General features: G+C 37.4%; 2 protein-coding genes across 19 annotated transcripts in view; one reads left to right on the top strand and one right to left on the bottom strand.

Annotated features, from left to right (window-relative positions):
- Positions 1–19,692, bottom strand: part of SCP2 (sterol carrier protein 2) — a 981,293-nt gene that overhangs the window by 567,195 nt on the left and 394,406 nt on the right. The window lies entirely within an intron of this gene.
- The window catches only part of TUT4 (terminal uridylyl transferase 4), a 135,960-nt gene that overhangs the window by 20,790 nt on the left and 95,478 nt on the right, over positions 1–19,692 (top strand). For all 18 annotated transcript variants that reach the window (XM_069591736.1, XM_069591797.1, XM_069591787.1 and 15 more), the window contains exon 3: positions 13,812–14,681. In XM_069591736.1, coding sequence (XP_069447837.1) covers positions 13,901–14,681 — 781 coding nt within the window. In that variant the 5' untranslated portion in view covers positions 13,812–13,900. The remainder of the gene's footprint in view (positions 1–13,811; positions 14,682–19,692) is intronic.

The following is a 19,692-nucleotide window of genomic DNA, read 5'->3' as shown; positions in this document are numbered from 1 at the left end:
TGAAATAGCTCTACTGGAACTCCATCACCTCCACTAGCTTTGTTCGTAGTGATGCTTTCTAAGGCCCACTTGACTTCACATTCCAGGATGTCTGGCTCTGGATGAATGATCACACCATCATGATTATCCTGGTCATGAAGCTCTTTTTTGTACAGTTCTTCTGTGTATTCTTGCCACCTCTTCTTAATATCTTCTGCTTCTGTTAGGTCCGTACCATTTCTGTCCTTTATCGAGCCCATCCTTGCATGACATGTTCCCTTGGTATCTCTGATTTTCTTGAAGAGATCTCTAGTCTTTCCCATTCTGTTGTTTTCCTCTATTTCTTTGCATTGATCGCTGAAGAAGCCTTTCTTATCTCTCCTTGCTATTCTTTGGAACTCTGCATTCACATGCTTATATCTTTCCTTTTCTCCTTGGCTTTTTGCTTCTCTTCTTTTTACAGCTATTTGTAAGGCCTCCCCAGACAGCCATTTTGCTATTTTGCATTTCTTTTCCATGGGGATGGTCTTGATCCCTGTCTCCTGTACAATGTCACCAACCTCATTCCATAGTTCATCAGGTACTCTATCTATCAGATCTAGGCCCTTAAATCTATTTCTCACTTCTGCATCTATTAACCCCAAACTTCCAGTCCATCCCCCCACACAGTCCCTTCTCCCTTGGTGACCACAAGTCTGTTCTCTATGTCTTTGTGTCTGCTTCTGCTTCATAGTTAGGTTCATTTGTGTTATATTTTAGATTGTACACACACACACAGATAAATATCTGTATAAGTGATATCATACAATATTTGTTTTTTCTGACTTCCTTCATGTAGTATGATAATCTCTAGTTGCAGCCATGCTGCTGTAAATTGTATTATTTATTTTGTTCTTTCTTATGACTGAATAGTATTCCATTATATATATGTACTGCATCTTTAAAAAAATTTTTTTATTGGAGTACAGTTGATTTACGATGTATCAATGTCAGGTTTACAGCAAAGTGAAGATGGAGAAGCTCTATACAGTCAACAAAAACAAGACCAGGAGCTGACTGTGGCTCAGATCATGAACTCCTTATTACTAAATTCAGACTTAAATTGAAGAAAGTAGGGAAAACCGATAGACCATTCAGGTATGACCTAAATCAGATCCCTTATGATTATACAGTGGAAGTGAGAAATAGATTTAAGGGCCTACATGTGATAGATAGAGTACCTGATAAACTATGGAATGAGGTTGGTGACATTGTACAGGAGACAGGGATCAAGACCATCCCCATGGAAAAGAAATGCAAAATAGCAAAATGACTGTCTGGGGAGGCCTTACAAATAGCTATGAAAAGAAGAGAGGCGAAAAGCAAAGGAGAATAGGAAAGATATAAGCGTCTGAATGCAGAGTTCCAAAGAATCGCAAGAAGAGATAAGAAAGGCTTCTTCAGCGATCAATGCAAAGAAATAGAGGAAAACAACAGAATGGGAAAGACTAGAGATCTCTTCAAGAAAATCAGAGATACCAAGGGAACATGTCATGCAAGGATGGGCTCGATAAAGGACAGAAATGGTATGGACCTAACAGAAGCAGAAGATACTAAGAAGAGGTGTCAAGAATACACGGAAGAACTGTACGAAAAAGAGCTTCATGACCCAGATAATCATGATGATGTGATCACTAATCTAGAGCCAGACATCTTGGAATGTGAAGTCAAGTGGGCCTTAGAAAGCATCACTACAAACAAAGCTAGTGGAGGTGATGGAATTCCAGTTGAGCTATTTCAAATCCTGAAAGGTGATGCTGTCAAAGTGCTGCACTCAATATGCCAGCACATTTGGAAAACTCAGCAGTGGCCACAGGACTGGAAGAGGTCAGTTTTCATTCCAATCCCAAAGAAAGGCAATGCAAAAGAATGCTCAAACTGCCACACAATTGCACTCATCTCACATACTAGTAAAGTAATGCTCAAAACTCTCCAAGCCAGGCTTCAACAATACGTGAACTGTAAACTTCCTGATGTTCAAGCTGGTTTTAGAAAAGGCAGAGGAACCAGAGATCAAATTGCCAACATCTGCTGGATCATAGAAAAAGCAAGAGAGTTCCAGAAAAACATCTATTTCTGCTTTATTGACTATGCCAAAGCCTTTGACTGTGTGGATCACAATAAACTGTGGAAAATTCTGAAAGAGATGGGAATACCAGACCACCTGACTTGCCTCTTGAGAAATCTGTATGCAGGTCAGGAAGCAACAGTTAGAACTGGACATGGAACAACAGACTGGTTCCAAAGAGGAAAAGGAGTACATCAAGGCTGTATATTGTCACCCTGCTTATTTAACTTCTATGCAGAGTACATCATGAGAAACGCTGGACTGGAAGAAACACAAGCTGGAATCAAGATTGCCAGGAGAAATATCAATAACCTCAGATATGCAGATGACACCACCCTTATGGCAGAAAGTGACGAGGAGCTAAAAAGCCTCTTGATGAAAGTGAAAGAGGAGAGTGAAAAAGTTGACTTAAAGCTCAACATTCAGAAAACGAAGATCATGGCATCCGGTCCAATCACTTATGGGAAATAGATGGGGAAACAGTGGAAATAGTGTCAGACTTTATTTTTTGGGGCTCCAAAATCACTGCAGATGGTGATTGCAGCCATGAAATTAAAAGACTCTTACTCCTTGGAAGAAAAGTTATGAGCAACCTAGATAGTATATTCGAAAGCAGGCCATTACTTTGCCGACTAAGGTCCATCTCGTCAAGCCTATGGTTTTTCCTGTGGTCATGTATGGATGTGAGAGTTGGACTGTGAAGGAGGCTGAGCGCCGAAGAATTGATGCTTTTGAACTATGGTGTTGGAGAATACTCTTGAGAGTCCCTTGGACTGCAAGGGGATCCAACCAGTCCATTCTGACGGAGATCAGCCCTGGGATTTCTTTGGAAGGAATGATGCTGAAGCTGAAACTCCAGTACTTTGGCCACCTCATGCGAAGAGTTGACTCATTGGAAAAGACTCTGATGCTGGGAGGGATTGGGTACAGGAGGAGAAGGGGATGACCGAGGATGAGATGGCTGGATGGCATCACTGACTCGATGTATGTGAGTCTGACTGAACTCCGGGAGTTGGTGATGGACAGGGAGGCCTGACGTGCTGTGATTCATGGGGTCGCAAAGAGTCTGACACGACTGAACGACTGAACTGAAGTGAACTCTATTTTAGAGATTCTTCTCCCATATAAGTTGTTACAGGGTATTGAGTAGAGTTCCTTGTGACATACAGGTTCTTATTAGTTCTCTATTTTATATATAGTACTATGTATACGTCAGTCCCAATCTCCCAATTTATCCCTCTCTCCCTCCCCTCATCCTCAGGTAATCATAAGTTTGTTTTCTATGTTTGTAATTCTGCTTCTGTTTTCTAAATAAGTTCATTTGCACCCTACCCTTTTGTTTAGATTTCAGATATAAGTAATATCATATACTGTTTGTTTTTCTGTGTCTGACTTACTTCACACAGTATGACAATCTTTGGGCTGCAGATGGCATCAGTTTAGTTCAGTTGCTCAGTTGTATCTGACTCTTTGTGACCCCATGGACTGCAGCACACCAGGCCTCCCTGTCCATCACCAACTCCTGGAGTCTACTGAAGCACATGTCCATTGAGTCAGTGATGGCATCCAACCATCTCATCTTCTGTTGTCCCCTTCTCCTCCCACCTTCAATCTTTCCCAGCTTCAGGATCTTTTCAAATCAGTCAGTTCTTCACATGAGGTGGCCAAAGTATTGGAGTTTCAGCTTCAGCATCAGTTCTTCCAATGAATATTCAGCACTGATATCCTTTAGGATGGACTGGTTGGACTTCCTTGCAAGTCCAAGGGACTCTGAAGAGTCTTCTCCAACACCACAGTTCAAAAGCATCGATTCTTCGGTGCTCAGCTTTCTTTATAGTCCAACTCTTACATCCATTCCTGACTGCTGGAAAAACCATAGCTTTGCCAAGCCGGAACTTTGTTGGCAAAGTAATGTCTCTGCTTTTTAATATGCTGTCTAGGTTGGTCATAACTTTTCTTCCAAGGAGCAAGCATCTTTTAATTTCATGGCTGCAGTCACCATGTATAGTGATTTTTGGAGCCAAAGGAAATAAAATCTGTCATTGTTTCCACTATTTCCCCATCTACTTGCTGATAAGTGATGGGGCTAGATGCCATGATGTTAGTTTTCTGAATGTTGAGCTTTATGCCAACTATTTCACTCTCCTCTTTCACTTTCATCAAGAGGCTCTTTAGTTCTTCTTCACTTTCTGCTCTAAGGGTGGTGTCATCTGCATATCTGAGGTTACTGATATTTCTCCTGGCAATCTTGATTCCAGCTTTGATTCATCTAGCATGGTATTTCTCATAATGTACTCTGCATAGAAGTTAAATAAGCAGGGTGACAATGTACAGCCTTGACATACTCCTTTCCCAGTTTAGAACCAGTCTGTTGTTCCATGTCCAGTTCTAACTGTTGCGAATGGCATAATGCTGTTCTTTTTAATGGCAGATTAATATTCCCTTGCATATGTGTACCACTCTTCATCCATTCATCTGTCAATGGTCATTTAGGTTGTTTCCATCCTTGACTATGGTGGAGAGTGCTGCTGTGAAGGTACGAATGCGTGTATCTTTTGAATTATAGCTTTGTCTAGTTATATGCCCTGGAGTGGGATTGCTGGATCTTATGGTAGCTGTTTTACAGTTTCAAATAGCACACCTGGTATTCTGTCACCTCTGCTAGTTTTGTTCATAGTAATGCTTTCTAAGGCCCACCTGACTTGCCACTCCAGGATGTCCATCTCTAGGTGAGTGATCATACCACCATGGTTACCTGGGTCATTAAGACCTTTTTTGTATAGTTATTCTGTGTATTCTTGCCACCTCTTCTTAACCTCTTCTGCTTCTGTTAGGTCTTCCTGTTTCTGTCCTTTTATGGTGCCCATCCTTGCATGAAATGTTCTCTTGATATCTCCAGTTTTCTTGAAGAGATCTCTGGTCTTTCCCATTCTATTGTTTTCTTCTATGTCTTTGCATTGTTCACTTAAGATGGCCTTCTTATCTCTTCTTGCTATTCTCTGGAACTCTGTGTTCAGTTGAGTATGTTCAAACTGCCATACAGTTCAGCTCATTTCACATGCTAGCAAGGCTATGCTCAAAATCCTTCAAGCTAGGCTTCAGCAGTACGGGAACTGAGAACTTGCAGATGTTCAAGCTGAATTTATTTAGAGAAGGTAGAGGAACCAGAAATCAAATTGCCAACATTTGTTGAATCATGGAGAAAGCAAGGGAATTCCAGAAAAACATCTTCCTCATTGTGTGAATCACAACAAACTGTGGAAAATTATTAAAGAGATAAGAGTACCAGACCACCTTACTTGTCTCCTGAGAAATCTATGTGCAGGTCAAGAAGCAACAGTTAGAACTGGACATGGAACAACAGACTGGTTCAAAATTGGGAAAGGGTTATGACAAGGCTGTATATTATCACCCTGCTTATTTAACTTATATACAGAGTACATCATGTGAAATACCATGCTGGATGAATCATAAGCGGGAATCACAATTGCTGGGAGAAATGTCAACAACCTCAGATATGCAGATGATGCCACCTAATGGCAGAAAGTGAAGAGGAACTAAAGAGCCTCTTAATGAGGGTGAAAGAGAGTGAAAAAGCTAGCTTGAAATTCAGCATAAAAAAGACAAGATAATGGCATCTGGTGCCATCACTTAATGGCAAATAGAAGGGAAAAAAGTGAAAGCAGAGACAGATTTTATTTTCTTGGATGCCAAAATCACTGCAGCAGGCATGAAGTTAAAAGACGTTTGCTCCTTGGAAGGAAAGCTATGACAAACCTAGACAATAAACTGAAAAGCAGAGACATGGCTTTGCTGACAAAGGTCCTTACAGTTAAAGCTGTGGTTTTCTAGTAGTCATGTATGGATATGAGAGTTGGACTATAAAGAAGGCTGAATGCCAAAGAATTGATGCTTTTGAATTGTAGTGCTGGAGAAGATTCTTAAGAGTCCCTTGGACAGCAAGGAGATCAAACCAGTCAATCCTAAAGGAAATCAACCCTGAATATTAACTGGACAGACTGATGCTGCAGTACCAATACTTTGGCCACCTGATGGGAAGAGCTGGCTCATTGGAAAAGACTCTGATGCTGGGGAAGATTGAAGAGAAAAGGAGAAGGGGGCAGCAGAGAATGAGAAGACTAGATAGCATCACTGATTCAATGGACATGAGTTTGAACAAACTTTGGGAGATGGTGGATGACAGAGGAGCCTGGTGTGCTGCAGTTCATTTTGTTGGACACAGCTTAGTGACTGAACAACAAGAACAACAAATGATAGCTCTATTTTTGGTTTTCTGAGGGGTTTCCATAGTGGTTGCATCAACTTGTGTTCCCATCAATAGTGTAGGAGGGTTCCCTTTTGTCTTCACCCTCTCCAGCATTTGTTGTTTGTAGACTTTTTGATGATGGCCATTCTGACTGGTGTGAGGGGGTACCTGATTATAGTTTTGATTTACATTTCTCTGATAATTAGCAATGTTGAGCATCTTTTCATGTGTTTTTTGGCCATCTGTATGTCTTGTTTGGAGAAATGTCTGGTTTAGATCTTCTGTTCATTTTTCAATTGGATTGTTTGTTTTGTTGTTGTATGAACTTTTTGTATAATTTGGAAATTAAGCCCTTGTTGGTCTCATCATTTGCAAATATTTTTTCCCGTTCTGTAGGTTGTCTTTTTGTTTCATTTATGGTTTCCTTTGGTATGCCAAGGCTTGTAAGTTTGATTAGGTCCTGTTTGTTTATTTTTATTTTTATTTCTGTTGCATTAAGAGACTGATCTAAAATACTGATATGATTTATGTCAGAGAATATTCCACCCATGTTTTCTTCTGGGAGTTTTATGGTGTTAATGTCTAAAATCTTTAAGTCTTTAAGTCATTTTGAGTTTATTTCTGTTAATGGTTAGAGATTGTGTTCTAACTTTATTGATTTATATGTGGCTGTCCAACTTTCTCAACACTACTTAAAAATTTTTTATTCATTTTTATTTATTTATTGTGGCATGTGGGATCTTTAGTTGCAGCATACAAAGTCTTAGTTATGGCATGTGGGATCCAGTTCCCCTACTAGGAATTGAACCTGGGCCCGCTGCATTGGGAGCACAGGGTCTTAGTTGCTAGATCACCAAGGAAATCCTCTAATATCACTGTCTTTTATCCCATTGTATATTCTTGCTTCCTTTGTTGACAATTAATTGACAGTAGGTGTGTGGGTTTATTTTTGGGCTCTCTGTTCTATTCCATTGATCCATAAGTCTTTTTTTGGTGCCAATATCATGCTGTTTTGATTACTGTTGCTTTGTAGTATTATCTGAAGTCTAGGGTGGTTATGCTTCCTGCTTTGTTCTTTTTCTTCAGGATTGCTTTGGCAATTCTGGGTCTTTTTTGGTTCCATATAAATTTTAGGATTATTCTAATTCTGTGAAAAATGTCATGGGTAGTTTGATAGGGATCCAGCCATTGTCATAGAACTGGCTATTTTAAATTTTGTTAATTTTTGCTTCCTATTTTAGGGGCTGTTATTAGGTTCATATATGTTTATAATTATTTCATGCTTTTGCTGGATTAAACTTTTTATCAGTATATAATGCCCTTCTTTGTCTGTTGTTACCTGTTTTGACTTAAAGTATATTTTTTTCCTGACAACTATATAGCCAGTTCAGCTCTATTTTGATTACTGTTTTCATGGAATATCTTTTTCCAGACTCTATTTTCAACCTCTGCTTCTGCCTCTAAAGTGAATCTCTTATGCTCTTGTAGATAGATGGTAGATGGAGCCTATGTTTTTTCATTTAGTTTTCCCATCTTTGCCTGTAATTGAAGAGGCTAACTCATTTACATTTAAAGTAATTATTTACTTATTTATTTTTGGCTTTGTTGGGTCTTCATTGTGTGGACTTTTCCTCTAGTTCAGGCAAGCAGAGGCTACTCTCTGGTTGTGGTGTGTGGACTTCTCACTGCAGTGGCTTCTCTTGTTGCAGAGCACAGGCTCTAGGGTGCCTGGGCTTCAGTAGTTGCGACTCGGGCTGTAGAGCACAGCGTCAGTAGTTGTGGCTCATGGGTTTAGTTGCTCTGCAGCATGTGGGATCTTCCCAGACCAGGGATCGAACCCATGTCTCCTGCCTGGCAGGTGGATTCTTTACCATTGAGCTTTGTTTTCTTGGGCTCCAAAATCACTACAGATGGTGACTGCAGTCATGAAATTAAAAGATGCTTGCTCCTTGGAAGAGGGCTTTCCTGATAGCTCAGTTGGTAAAGAATCCACCTGCAATGCAGAAGACACCGGTTTGATTCCTGGGTTGGGAAGATCTGCTGGAGAAGAGATAGGCTACCCACTCCAGTATTCTTGGGCTTCCCTTGTGGCTCAGCTGGTAAAGAATCTGCATGCAGTGTGGGAGACCTGGGTTTGATCCCTGGGTTGGGAAGATCCCCTGGAGAAGGGAAAGGCTACCCACTCCAGTATTCTGGCCTGGAGTATTCCATGGACTGTACAGTCCATGGGGTTGCAAAGAGTCAGACACAACTGAGTGACTTTCACTTTCCTTTTCCTTGTAAGAAAAGCTATGATAAACAGACAGCATATTAAAAAGCAGAGACATTCCTTTGCCTACAACAGTCCATATAGTCAAAGCTGTGGTTTTTCCAGTAGTCATGTTATGGATATGAGAGTTGGACCATAAAGACAGTTGAGTGGCGAAGAATTGATGCTTTTGAACTGTAGTGTTGGAGAAGACTTGAGAGTCCCTTGGACTGCAAGGAGATCAAACCAGTCCATCCTAAAGGAAGTCAGTGCTGAATATTTATTGGAAGGACTGATGTTGAAGCTGAGGCTCCAGTACTTTGGCCACCTAATGGGAAAAACTGACTCATTGGAAAAGACCCTGATGTTGGGAAAGATTGAAGGCAGGAGGAGAAAGAGACAGAAGATGAGATGTTGGATGGCATTACTGACTGGATAGACATGAGTTTGAGCAAGCTCCAGGATATGGTGACGGACAGAGAATCCTGGAGGACTACAGTGCATACAGTCCTGGGTCGCAGAAGTGAACTGAAGTGACCTAGCACAAACGTACAATATACTGATTCCGTATTCAAATATATTAGGAAATGATCACCATAATAAATCTGGCTAACATCTGTACAAAAGCTGTGTCTTTATGGGAACTGAGAGGTTCTTGGTGATTTTCTGTAATTGTAAAATTATCAGAACCAATATAACATTAGCATCACTGTGTTTTAGGATTTGCATTGAATTATAACATCTTAGTTGGAATAGACTGGTTTATTTTATAATTTAGAAATGACTTAGAGAGGATCAGTGTCTCTTGTTTAATGTCACTCAGTAAGTAACTAGTGGGCCTCAGGTGTTGGAAAAGTGAAAGTGTTAGACTCTCAGTCATGTTCCACTCTTTGCAACTCCATAGACTGTAGCCTGCCAAGCTCTTCTATCCATGGGATTCTCCAGGCAAGATACTAGAGTGAGTTGCCATTCCCTTCTCCAGGGGATCTTCCCCACCCAGGAATCAAACCCAGGTCTCCTGCATCGTAGGCAGACTGTTTGAACCAGGGGTTGGAGGCCTTAGCTGAAATTGACTCATCATATAATTTTTCTTTCCAAAGTAGTAGGAACTTTGGATAACTTTCTGTAATTATGCATTAAAATAGTTTCCTTTGTCTATCCCATGAAGGGTTACTTGAGCAGTAACGTAACCCTTTCTGTGATACAGCTTTTCCATTAATTATGCAACAGTTATTTCAGGTAAACTTTCTCAGTTAATGTATCCAAACAACATTTTTAAGTTTCAGGCCCCAGAACTTGTGGTCAACCTGCCAGTTGAATGATGGATAATTACAGAAAGGCATCAAAAACTTCTCTTGAAAAAATTCCAATTTCTGCTCAAGACTTTAGTTTGCAGCAGGAAAAGAATGATGTAAAGACATCAGACTGGAGTAGATATTCTTTTCATTTAAATGTTTATTTTAAATGTTTAATAAATTTAAATGATTTTAAATGTTTACTAAGTACATATCATTGTGGTAGTCATTGATGGTAAGGATTCAAGGAAGGTAGAAGACATGATTAGAACTAGAAGTAGGAAATGGACTGATGTTTAATGATTTACTAAAAATTGCATGGAATACATTCTGAATGCTATTGTTTTCTATATCAGACACTTAAATTTGTTAAAAATTATCTGTATTTTCTTGTTAATAATTGATTATTTAAGGTTAAAATCTCATTTAATACTTATTACTGCATTATAAAAGAAAAACCAGGAACTGGAAAGTCTGACATTTTTATTTGTTTCAACCAATTTTGCTGATTGTGCACTGAGAAGCAGTGAATCTTATTTTCAAAGCATTGTGTTCTCAGAGAGAACTTCATTTCTAGGGATGTAGCTTTGGGGAGAATTTTATACTCTTGATGCCTGCATGTTACGTTGCTTCAGTTGTGTCCAGCTCTGTGGACTGTAGTCCTCCAGGCTCCTCTGTTCATGGGATTCTCCAGACAAGAATACGGAGTGGGTGCCATTTCCTTCTCTAGGGGATATTCCTGACCCAGGGATCAAACTTGAGTCTCTTGAATTGGCAGATGGGTTCTTTACCACTAGTGCCAACTGGGAAGCCCATATTGTTGATAGCTTAAAAGAAAAAGTTAAAAATAGCTATTTTGCTGTCAAATTACCTCAGCTTTTTTTGGAAGCAAGAGGACATTTGCCACTCATATAAGAAAAAGTGGGGAAGATCAGAAAATAACTGAGGTATGTTTTTTAATACATTATTCCTATTAAAAATGTAAATGTTGTTTCAGTTATGTGAAACAGATTGCTCACTGAAAGTGAAACCTGGCGATTTTTCAGTCTTTTAACTCCCTGGTTGCATTTATCTATATTCAGTAGATTGATTTTTTAAAAAAATCTTTGTAGCTTTTATTTATACATACAAACTTGACTTATAGAGGTTTTTCTGTTCTTTTTTTCTTTTTGAGTAGAGGAATAGTGTGTGTAAAAAGTTTTATAAACAGAATTGTGGATCACCTTTGCTATATCAGGTCTTTATTGTTTAGGCTTTTGTCAGTAAGATGACGTCTACAAAATTATTAGAGTTGTTATCATAGAATAGCAAAAGAAAATTTAAAATAATTTGGTTACTGGATAAGGTTAAGCTAGTACTTTAGAATAGAGCCCATTTTTATTTTTAAAATTAGGAACCTGCACTAGTTTCTACAAGAAATTATATATGTTTGACAGCTGTTTTGACAGGTCTGTAAAAAAAAACTTTATCAAGAATTATAAAAGAAAAATGTATTAAATTTAAATATCAAAAATCCAGGAGCAGAACATTCTTTTATAGGTAAAAGTGCTATAATTCCAGCTTTTTACTGGAAAATAATGTTAGTCAAAAAAGAAATTAATGGTGAAAATCTAAGATGGCTTTGGCTTAAGTTTTAATTAATTCCTTTAAATATTATGGAATAATTTAGAGACAGAGGGACAACCATGTGAGGATACAGGAGGGAAAAAGAAAAAAAAGAATAATTTAAAAAGAAAAGCCTAGTAAAATTTTTTTAATTGAAATATATTTTATTTACAATATTAGTTTCAGGTGTGCAGCATAGTGATTCAGTGTTTTTAGAGTTTATACTCCATTGAAAGTTATCACAAGATAATGGCTGTAATTTCCTGTGCTATGCAATACATCCTTGTTGCTTATCTACCTAGTAGGTTTCTAAAATAAAAGATAATATTAATCTGAACAGAGATGAAGGCAGAGAACATAGAGGACTGTACTACAACAGGAATTATAAAAGCTAGGTCCAAGTAGGTTTGTAGAATTAGTAATCCCAGATGGCTCAGTGGTAAAGAATCTGCCTGCCAGTGCAGGAGACCGGAGACTCAGGTTCGATCCCTGGGTGGTGAAGATTGCCTGGAGGAGGAAATGGCAACCCACTCCAATATTCTTGCCAGGAAAATCCCATGGACAGAGGAGCCTGGCAGGCTACAGTCTGTAGGGTCGAGTCAGACACAACTGAGCATGCACACACACCAAGTTGAATAAGATGTTTCAGTGAAGACATAAATGGTAAGTTTGATTTCTTTCATTTTTTTGAAAATATGCTTTGACATAAACATAGTTTGGAGTAAATGAATTGTGTTCTGATCTTTTGAATTTAGGTAGTATTTTTGTTTTAAAATGATGTATAGTTATATGATTAGAAGTGTTTGACTGCCCAAATTTGTTATTTAATGAATTAACCAAGTTAAATCAAAAGTGCTACGTGCAGTTTGCTTTTGGTGACTAATTTTTATTCATGTTTTTAATCTTTGTTTAGAGGTGTAAATTTAAGTATCAATTTAAGGCATATAGGACAAACTGAAAAGTGAAAAAAAATCCTGATTTCCATAATACATAGTATACAAGCTATTTCTCGTATAGAGGGGCTATAAAATGTAATATTTTGATTTGTTTATAGTTTGTACTCTGGGGTAAAAGTATAATAGTTCTTTTAATATTTTAGAAAAAAATTGGTTCTGACTTTTTGTTCATTATTACTATCTTTTTGTAAACATTATTCTTTTAGAGCAGTTTTAGTTTCACCATATAGTTGGGCAGAAAGTACATTGTTGTTGTTCAGTTGTTCCGTCACGTCCGACTCTTTGTGACCCCATGGATTGCAGCACACCAGGCTTCCTTGTCCTCCACCATCTTCTGGAACTTGCTCAAACTCATGTCCGTTGGGTTGGGATGCCGTCCAACCATAGTGCCCATGTAACTCCCTTCCCCCACACAGGAATAGCTTCCCCCACTATCAACATCCCTGCACTAGAATGGTACATTTGTTATAATCGATGAACCTACATTGACACATCATTATCATCCAAAGTCATAGTTTACTTTAGAGTTCAGTCTTAAAGATATCCATTCTGTGGCTTTTGACAAATGTATAATGACATATATCCACCATTATATCATCATACAGAATATTACTATCATTTTTAAACTGAGTTCCCATTGGTTTTTTAAATGTTTCTTACTTCAGAAGATTTTATTAAACTTCTTTGTTCTTTGGAGATGGAAAAAGTCTGTTGACGTTGATTCCCCGTGTTTAAAGGGTCAAGTTAGAAGTAGATTAATGACATAAACAGGTAGTATTTAGTAGGAAAGTCATGTGGGAAAGATCTTACCACCTGGATGTGTGTTTAGTCACTAAGTCATGTCTGACTCTTCCCTGTCCTTCACTATCTCCCGGAGTTTGCTCAAATTCATGTCTGTTGAGTTAATGATGCTATCTAACCATTTCATCCTCTGCCATTCCCTTCTTTTGCTGTAAGTCTTTCCTAGAATCAGCGTCTTTTCCAATTTGTTGTGTTATTTTTGCTTCATTTTCTTTTAGGTTAATTGTGGTACATCAGTTGCAAGTTTTATTTCCCTTTTGGTTGAAACGCTTAATGTAAAACAGCATTTTACTTCTAAAATTCCTATGTTTTGATGTAATTTGCCAGAATTACATCAGAACCTCCTTTATGGGCATTTTGCTGTTATTTACTAAGTGGGCATTAACCCTTTCTCATACTGTTTTCAGAGTTTAAAATGTTTTATTTTTTACTATTCAGTTTTGAAAGTAAATTGTAAAAGGTTTTTTTAATGTCTAACCAATTTTTAAAAAATGGTTTTTGCATTTTAAATAACAGATTTTTTTGTTGTTGTTGTTTTTTCTTAACCCAATAGTTTGCTTGCCTAAACTGGATTTGAAGTAATTCAAACTACTGGAGCTCTGCCACTTTACAATATCATAGAAAGAAGCAGATTTTCAAATAATGGAAGAGTCTAAGACCTCTGAAAATGAAAATCATGAACCAAAGAAGAATGCTTGGGCTCTTTCTGAAGAAAGCAAAGCAGTTAAAGTTATAACTAATCAAACTTTGAAAGCTAAAAATGATAAATCCACAAAAGAAATTGGGACCAACTCTCCAAATAGGAATAGTAGTAAAAAAAATAAGCAAAATGATATTTGTATAGAAAAAACAGAAGTTAAATCATGTAAAGTAAATGCTGCCAGTGTTCCAGGTAAAGATTTAGTCCTTCGAGATCAGAGTCACTGCAAAGCAAAAAAATCACCTAATTCACCAGCAAAAGCAGAAAAGTTACCTGCTTCTCAGGCAAAAGTAGAAAGAGCACCCAGTTTACAGGCAAAAACAGAAAAACCATCAAAGTCACCTAATTCACCAGTGAAAACAGAAAAGACACCCAGTTCACAGGCAATAGTAGCAGAAAAGACACTTAATTCACAGAGGAAAGCAGAAAAAGCACTTGGTTCTCAGATGAAATCAGAAAAGGTACCCAGCCTGCCAGCAGAAGCTGAGAAGGTACCCAATTTACTGTTGAAAGAAAACATGAGACAGACAGAATTACAGCACATTGGAAAAAAAATTCCAAGTTCCTTTACTTCTCTGAATAAAGTGAATACTGGTGTTGCAGAAGAAGAAAAATCTGCTGTGGAAAACTCACAACGACCTCAGAAGCAGCAAACGTGTACAGATAATACTGGTGATTCTGATGATAGTGCTTCAGGAACTGAAGACATATCAGATGATTTGAGTAAGTAAAACTTAGATTATCCCACAAGTCACATTTTTGGAGAGATTTTTTAATATTAATATTCTTTAAATTTTTTCCTAGTTTAACAATTTTAACTATGAAAAAGACATTCTTTAGATGGAAAAACATTTATTATGATAGGACAAAGCTTGCGAAAATACGAATTTAGTGGCTTCTGTAGTTGGTACACACACAGATACATATACTGGTTTTAAATGGTCCTGGTAATACAATGCCCATTCATTCACCAAACGTGTATGCATGTATTGAGTTCCTATTATATGTCAGGTATTTACAATGGAAAACCAAAAGAACACAGCCCCAGGTCTCAAGGAAGCTTCTAGTTAGGTGAAGGTATTACAGATAAGTAAGGTGGTAATTTAGTTTAGTGCCAAAAACTTAGAATTGAGAAAGTACATGATTTAATTGAGGTATTTAGACTTTGGGGGCTTCCCTGGTGGCTCAGTGGTAAAGAATCTGCCTGCCAATGCAGGAGACACAGGTTCATTCCCTGGGTTGGAAAGATCCCCTGGAGAAGGAAATGGTAACCCACTCCAGTATTCTTGCTTGGGAAATCCCATGGACAGAGGAGCCTGTGGCAGGCTGTTACGGTTCATGGGGTGGCAAAAGAGTCGGATACAACTTAGTAACTAAACATCAACAACATTTAGACTTTGGGTTTAGAAAAGGCATGATGCAAATGTGAGACTGCAGGTGTGACCGAGATTTAATATGACTGAAACAAGGACTTGAGGAGGAATTTGGCAAAAGATGGAGCTGAAAAAGGCACACAAGAATTAGAGAGTAAGGGGCCTTTAGGATATGATAGGACTTTATGAGTGTTTTGAGAAGCCACTAAAGAGGTAGCACTGTGTTCACATATATACGTGTGTGTCTGTTTTTGGGGATACAATGCAGCACATTCTTTGACGGGAACAAAACAGAGATTTGTCAGGACACTGTTGGAATTTACTTGAGAACTATCAATGTAAAATTAATTTTCTAATGGGATCTTGATATTAGCTTTAATTAATTGCTTATAAATATTGTCCATGTCTCTTGAGTAATCTTAATTTTGTTGAAATTAATGAATTTTCCCTGGCAGTCTTTTTTCCTGATGTTTCTGTGGCTAAAAGAATAAAACCTTTTCTTGATGTATAACTAGAAAAAGCTATTTTTAAGTCATTATTTACCACTTTTTGAGAAATGCTAATAAAGAGTTCAGAAATAACTTCTTTTTGTTTCTAGTGGTACACAGATAATGGTTTATTGACAGACTCTTTTTTTTTAAATTTAGTAGAGGTACCTGTATGTATGTAAAAAAAAATTAATACTTTTATAGATATGGCTTAGGACAAGGCCCCCAAAAGTAAGCCAAATTAAAGACAATATCAAATAAATAATAATACTGGAAGTTTTTGGATATGGCAAATCTAAACATGATAGTATGTGACTAAAGTTGGGAAATACTGGTGTATGAGACCACTTACAAGGGTCTGATCACTTTAATTAGTTAAAGCTGTGATTTAAAGATTTTTTTTTTTTAAGGTGACAAAATAAAGTGACAGAGTGAGGTAGTTAAGCTAGTGAGCTCTGGAGTAAAATTTCATAGGTTTTGAATCTTATCTTCCTCACTTTAGAGCTTTGTGATCTTGGATAAGCTGCCTATCCTTTACAACATATCTTCAGTTTCCTCATTTTTTTAAAGAGTGGAGGTGCTGCTGCCTTTGTTATAAAGGTTAAGTGAAATAATTGATAGAATGTTTCAGGTAGTCCTTGACACAGTAGGCACAATGGCAATGAATATCCTTTATTATTATTATTTCTCCAATTAAGTGCAGTTTTGTTGTTTGTTAACGTGGAAAACAAGTTGAACTAGCTTAAGGAAGATAGTAGACTGAGTAGAGGTCCTTTTGGGAGACTTGTTTTAACAAAGTAATGAGAATGAGTTATAGTAATCATTTCATAAATAAGGGCTTAAAGAATTCTCAATATGTATAATACTGGCCTTGAAGTCATGTTGATACATAATTATGTAGCACTTTTTTTTCTATTTTGTAAGTTAAATTTTTATGTATATTTCCCCTTTGTAAATTAAATAGAATAAAATCTCTTTGTCCTAGGTCATTGTCTATTTGGACTTAATTTAACATAGGTTATAGACTTTTCGTTAATCTCAGGCCCACCTGATTAGTGAATTAATTTTCATTGAGTCCAGCTTTGGTTCCTGTGTAGCAGTTACACAGTTTCTCCTTTTGCTATTCATAAATTTAAAAAATATTTTGAGTGATATCTGCCTTGTGCCAGTTACTGATCTAGTCACTGAGAATATAACAGTGAACAAAACAGGTAATACTACGCTTATGGAGTTAATATTCTAGTGGGAAGAAATAGATGGCAAACATAGTAAGTAACAGAATTATGTAATAAGTTAGATGGTGATAAATACTATAAATAAAACAGGAAAGGTCATAAAGAATGAAAGAATGATGCTGCTGTGTCTGGTGGTGGTGTTTCATATTTAAATTGTCACTGAGAAGGTGACATTAGAGCAAATATTTGAAGAAAAGACGTGAGAGAGTGCTCCTGGTAAATATTTGAAGGGAGAATATTCTAGATCTGGGCTTCTCAAGCTTTAATGTGTGTAGGAATCACCTGGGAAGTGTATTAAAATTCAGATTCTTGGGCTCCATTCTCTGGGGTTTTTTATTTAGAAAGAGTCTGATGATGCTGGATTTCTAACAAGCTCCTGAATGAAACTGCTGCTGCTGGTGGTCAGGATCATGCTTTTGGCAGCAGAAACTGTTAGTAACTCATCTTTTTACTTTTCACTTATACCACCCTTCCTTATGTTTTCAACATAGCAGCCAGAATGATCCTGTTAAAATTATTCAGACTGTGTTACTGCTATTCAGAATGTTTCAGTGGTTTTCAATATATCAGAGTAAAAGCTAGTGTCCTTGCTGTGACCTTGTGATTTTCGACACTCCCCCCTGCTTCTCTGCTCTCATTTATCTACTTCTTATCCTTTTTCTCTGTTCCAACAGCATGATTCCCTTGCAGTTCCTCAAATGTGAAGGCAAATGGTCACCTATTGTCTTTTGTATTTGCTTTCTTCTTTGCCTGGAATACTCTTCTTCCAGATGGCCACATGGCTAGCTGTCTTACTCCTTCACCTTCTCATTGAGCCTTTTGCTGGCTTGCTTATCTAAAATTTATAACCCTTACCTCTACTTCTGGCACTCCTTATTCCTTGTACCATTTTAATTTTTCTCCAAAGTTCTTATTATCATGTCATATTTAAAGTTTCTCCCATTTACCTTTTTATGTTTTGAGATACAATTCATACACCATAATGTTTGCCATTTAAAAATATACAATTTAGTGTTTTTTAGTGTATTTATAAAATTGTGTAGATATTACCACTGTCTAAATCTTGAATATTATCACCACCTCTAAAAGAAATTCCATACTCATTAGCAGTCACCACTCATTATCCTGTCCTCCTAGGTACTGCCAACCACTAATTTAGTTTCTGTCTCTGTAGATTGCCTCTTTTATATGAATGAAATCGTGAAGCATGTGGCCTTTTGTGTTTGACTTCTTTCACTTAGTATATTTTAAGATTCATCCATATTGTAGTAGGTATTGGTATATCATTCTTTCTTATTGCTAAGTAATACTCCAGTTGTGCCCTTCTTGTGGTAGGAGACATATCACCTCCAGAGGCACACTGTTCTTGTTCAGAAAATTAGTGCTATCAAAAGAACCAACTTTCAGGGTTCTTATAGATAGCATGTAGAGTGGCTTTTCAGGGAGCAGGGAGAAGTTTATTGATTATCTGTGAGCATTTACTTTTAAAAGTGATATTAGATTTGTCCAAGTCAATTTAACACACTGTTATTGTCATCTCTGGTCTAGCATTGTATTAAAATCTGAAGGTACAAAAGTGAATAAGACCTGGTCATTAGCATCAAGGAATTCATTATCTAATGTAACATGTAGATAAATGAATACAAATTACATTACTGTGAAAATGTGAGATAATAGAGAGTGCTCAGAGAATATAAATATCAAACTGTCTTCTGAAACAGGTGAAGCTTAAGCTGATTTTTGCAGTACAGGTAAACAGTGCTAGTTGAAGTGGGACGGGCCTTGATAGTAGAGGAAACAGAACATGTCAAGGCATTGATCCTTGGAAGGCAGTGATCCATTGTAACACATTTGTTATGAATGATGTGGAAAGTGTTAGGGCAGGATATAAGGTTGGAGATATAGACTACTTAGCTCTTTTAAAAATTTTTTTAACTTTTTATTTTCCATTTTAAGTCTTTATTGAATTTGTTACAGTATTGCTTCTGTTTTATGTTTTGGCTTTTTGGCCATGAGGCATGTGGGATCTTAGCTCCCCAACCAGGGATTGAACCCACACCCCCTGCATTGGAAAGTGAAGTCTTAACCACTGGACCATCAGGGGAGCCCTAGCTCTGTTTTTGAGGTCTTGGCTTAAAATCTCAGAAAAGCCTTCCCTGAAAGTTTATCTCCTTTTCCGTTACTTGTTTTTTTTTCCTTTATAGTGTTTGCACAGCTTGGAATTATTGTATTTAAACTGTTGACTGCCTGCAAGAGGACAAGTACTGTATGTTGTGTGCTAGAGAATTTAAAACTTTATTCTGAACTTTATGAGAGCTCATTAGGTATTTTAAGCATGAGAGTTACATGATTCAATTTGTATTTTAACATACCGCACTGGTGGAACATGCATTATTGCATGTTGGAACCTACTATATTCCAAGTATATGTTGATAGGTGCTAGAAATGCATGGATTGAAAGTACATAGTCTGTGCCTTAAAGAGATTACAGTCTAGCTAGGAGAAACAAAGAAAAAATATTGATGTGGTGGAAATATCTATTGAGTTCAGTGAAAGCAAAGAAGAAGGACCCTCATAGATTTGTGAATTTGTGGTTTGGAGTATATATGTTCTTTAAGCTCATACTTTATATGAGTCA

The sequence above is a fragment of the Ovis canadensis genome, chromosome 1 (assembly GCF_042477335.2).
Source record: "Ovis canadensis isolate MfBH-ARS-UI-01 breed Bighorn chromosome 1, ARS-UI_OviCan_v2, whole genome shotgun sequence".
NCBI lineage: Eukaryota > Metazoa > Chordata > Mammalia > Artiodactyla > Bovidae > Ovis > Ovis canadensis.
The sequence above is the reverse complement of the archived record's forward strand: the minus strand, read 5'-3'. Positions and strand labels throughout refer to the sequence as shown.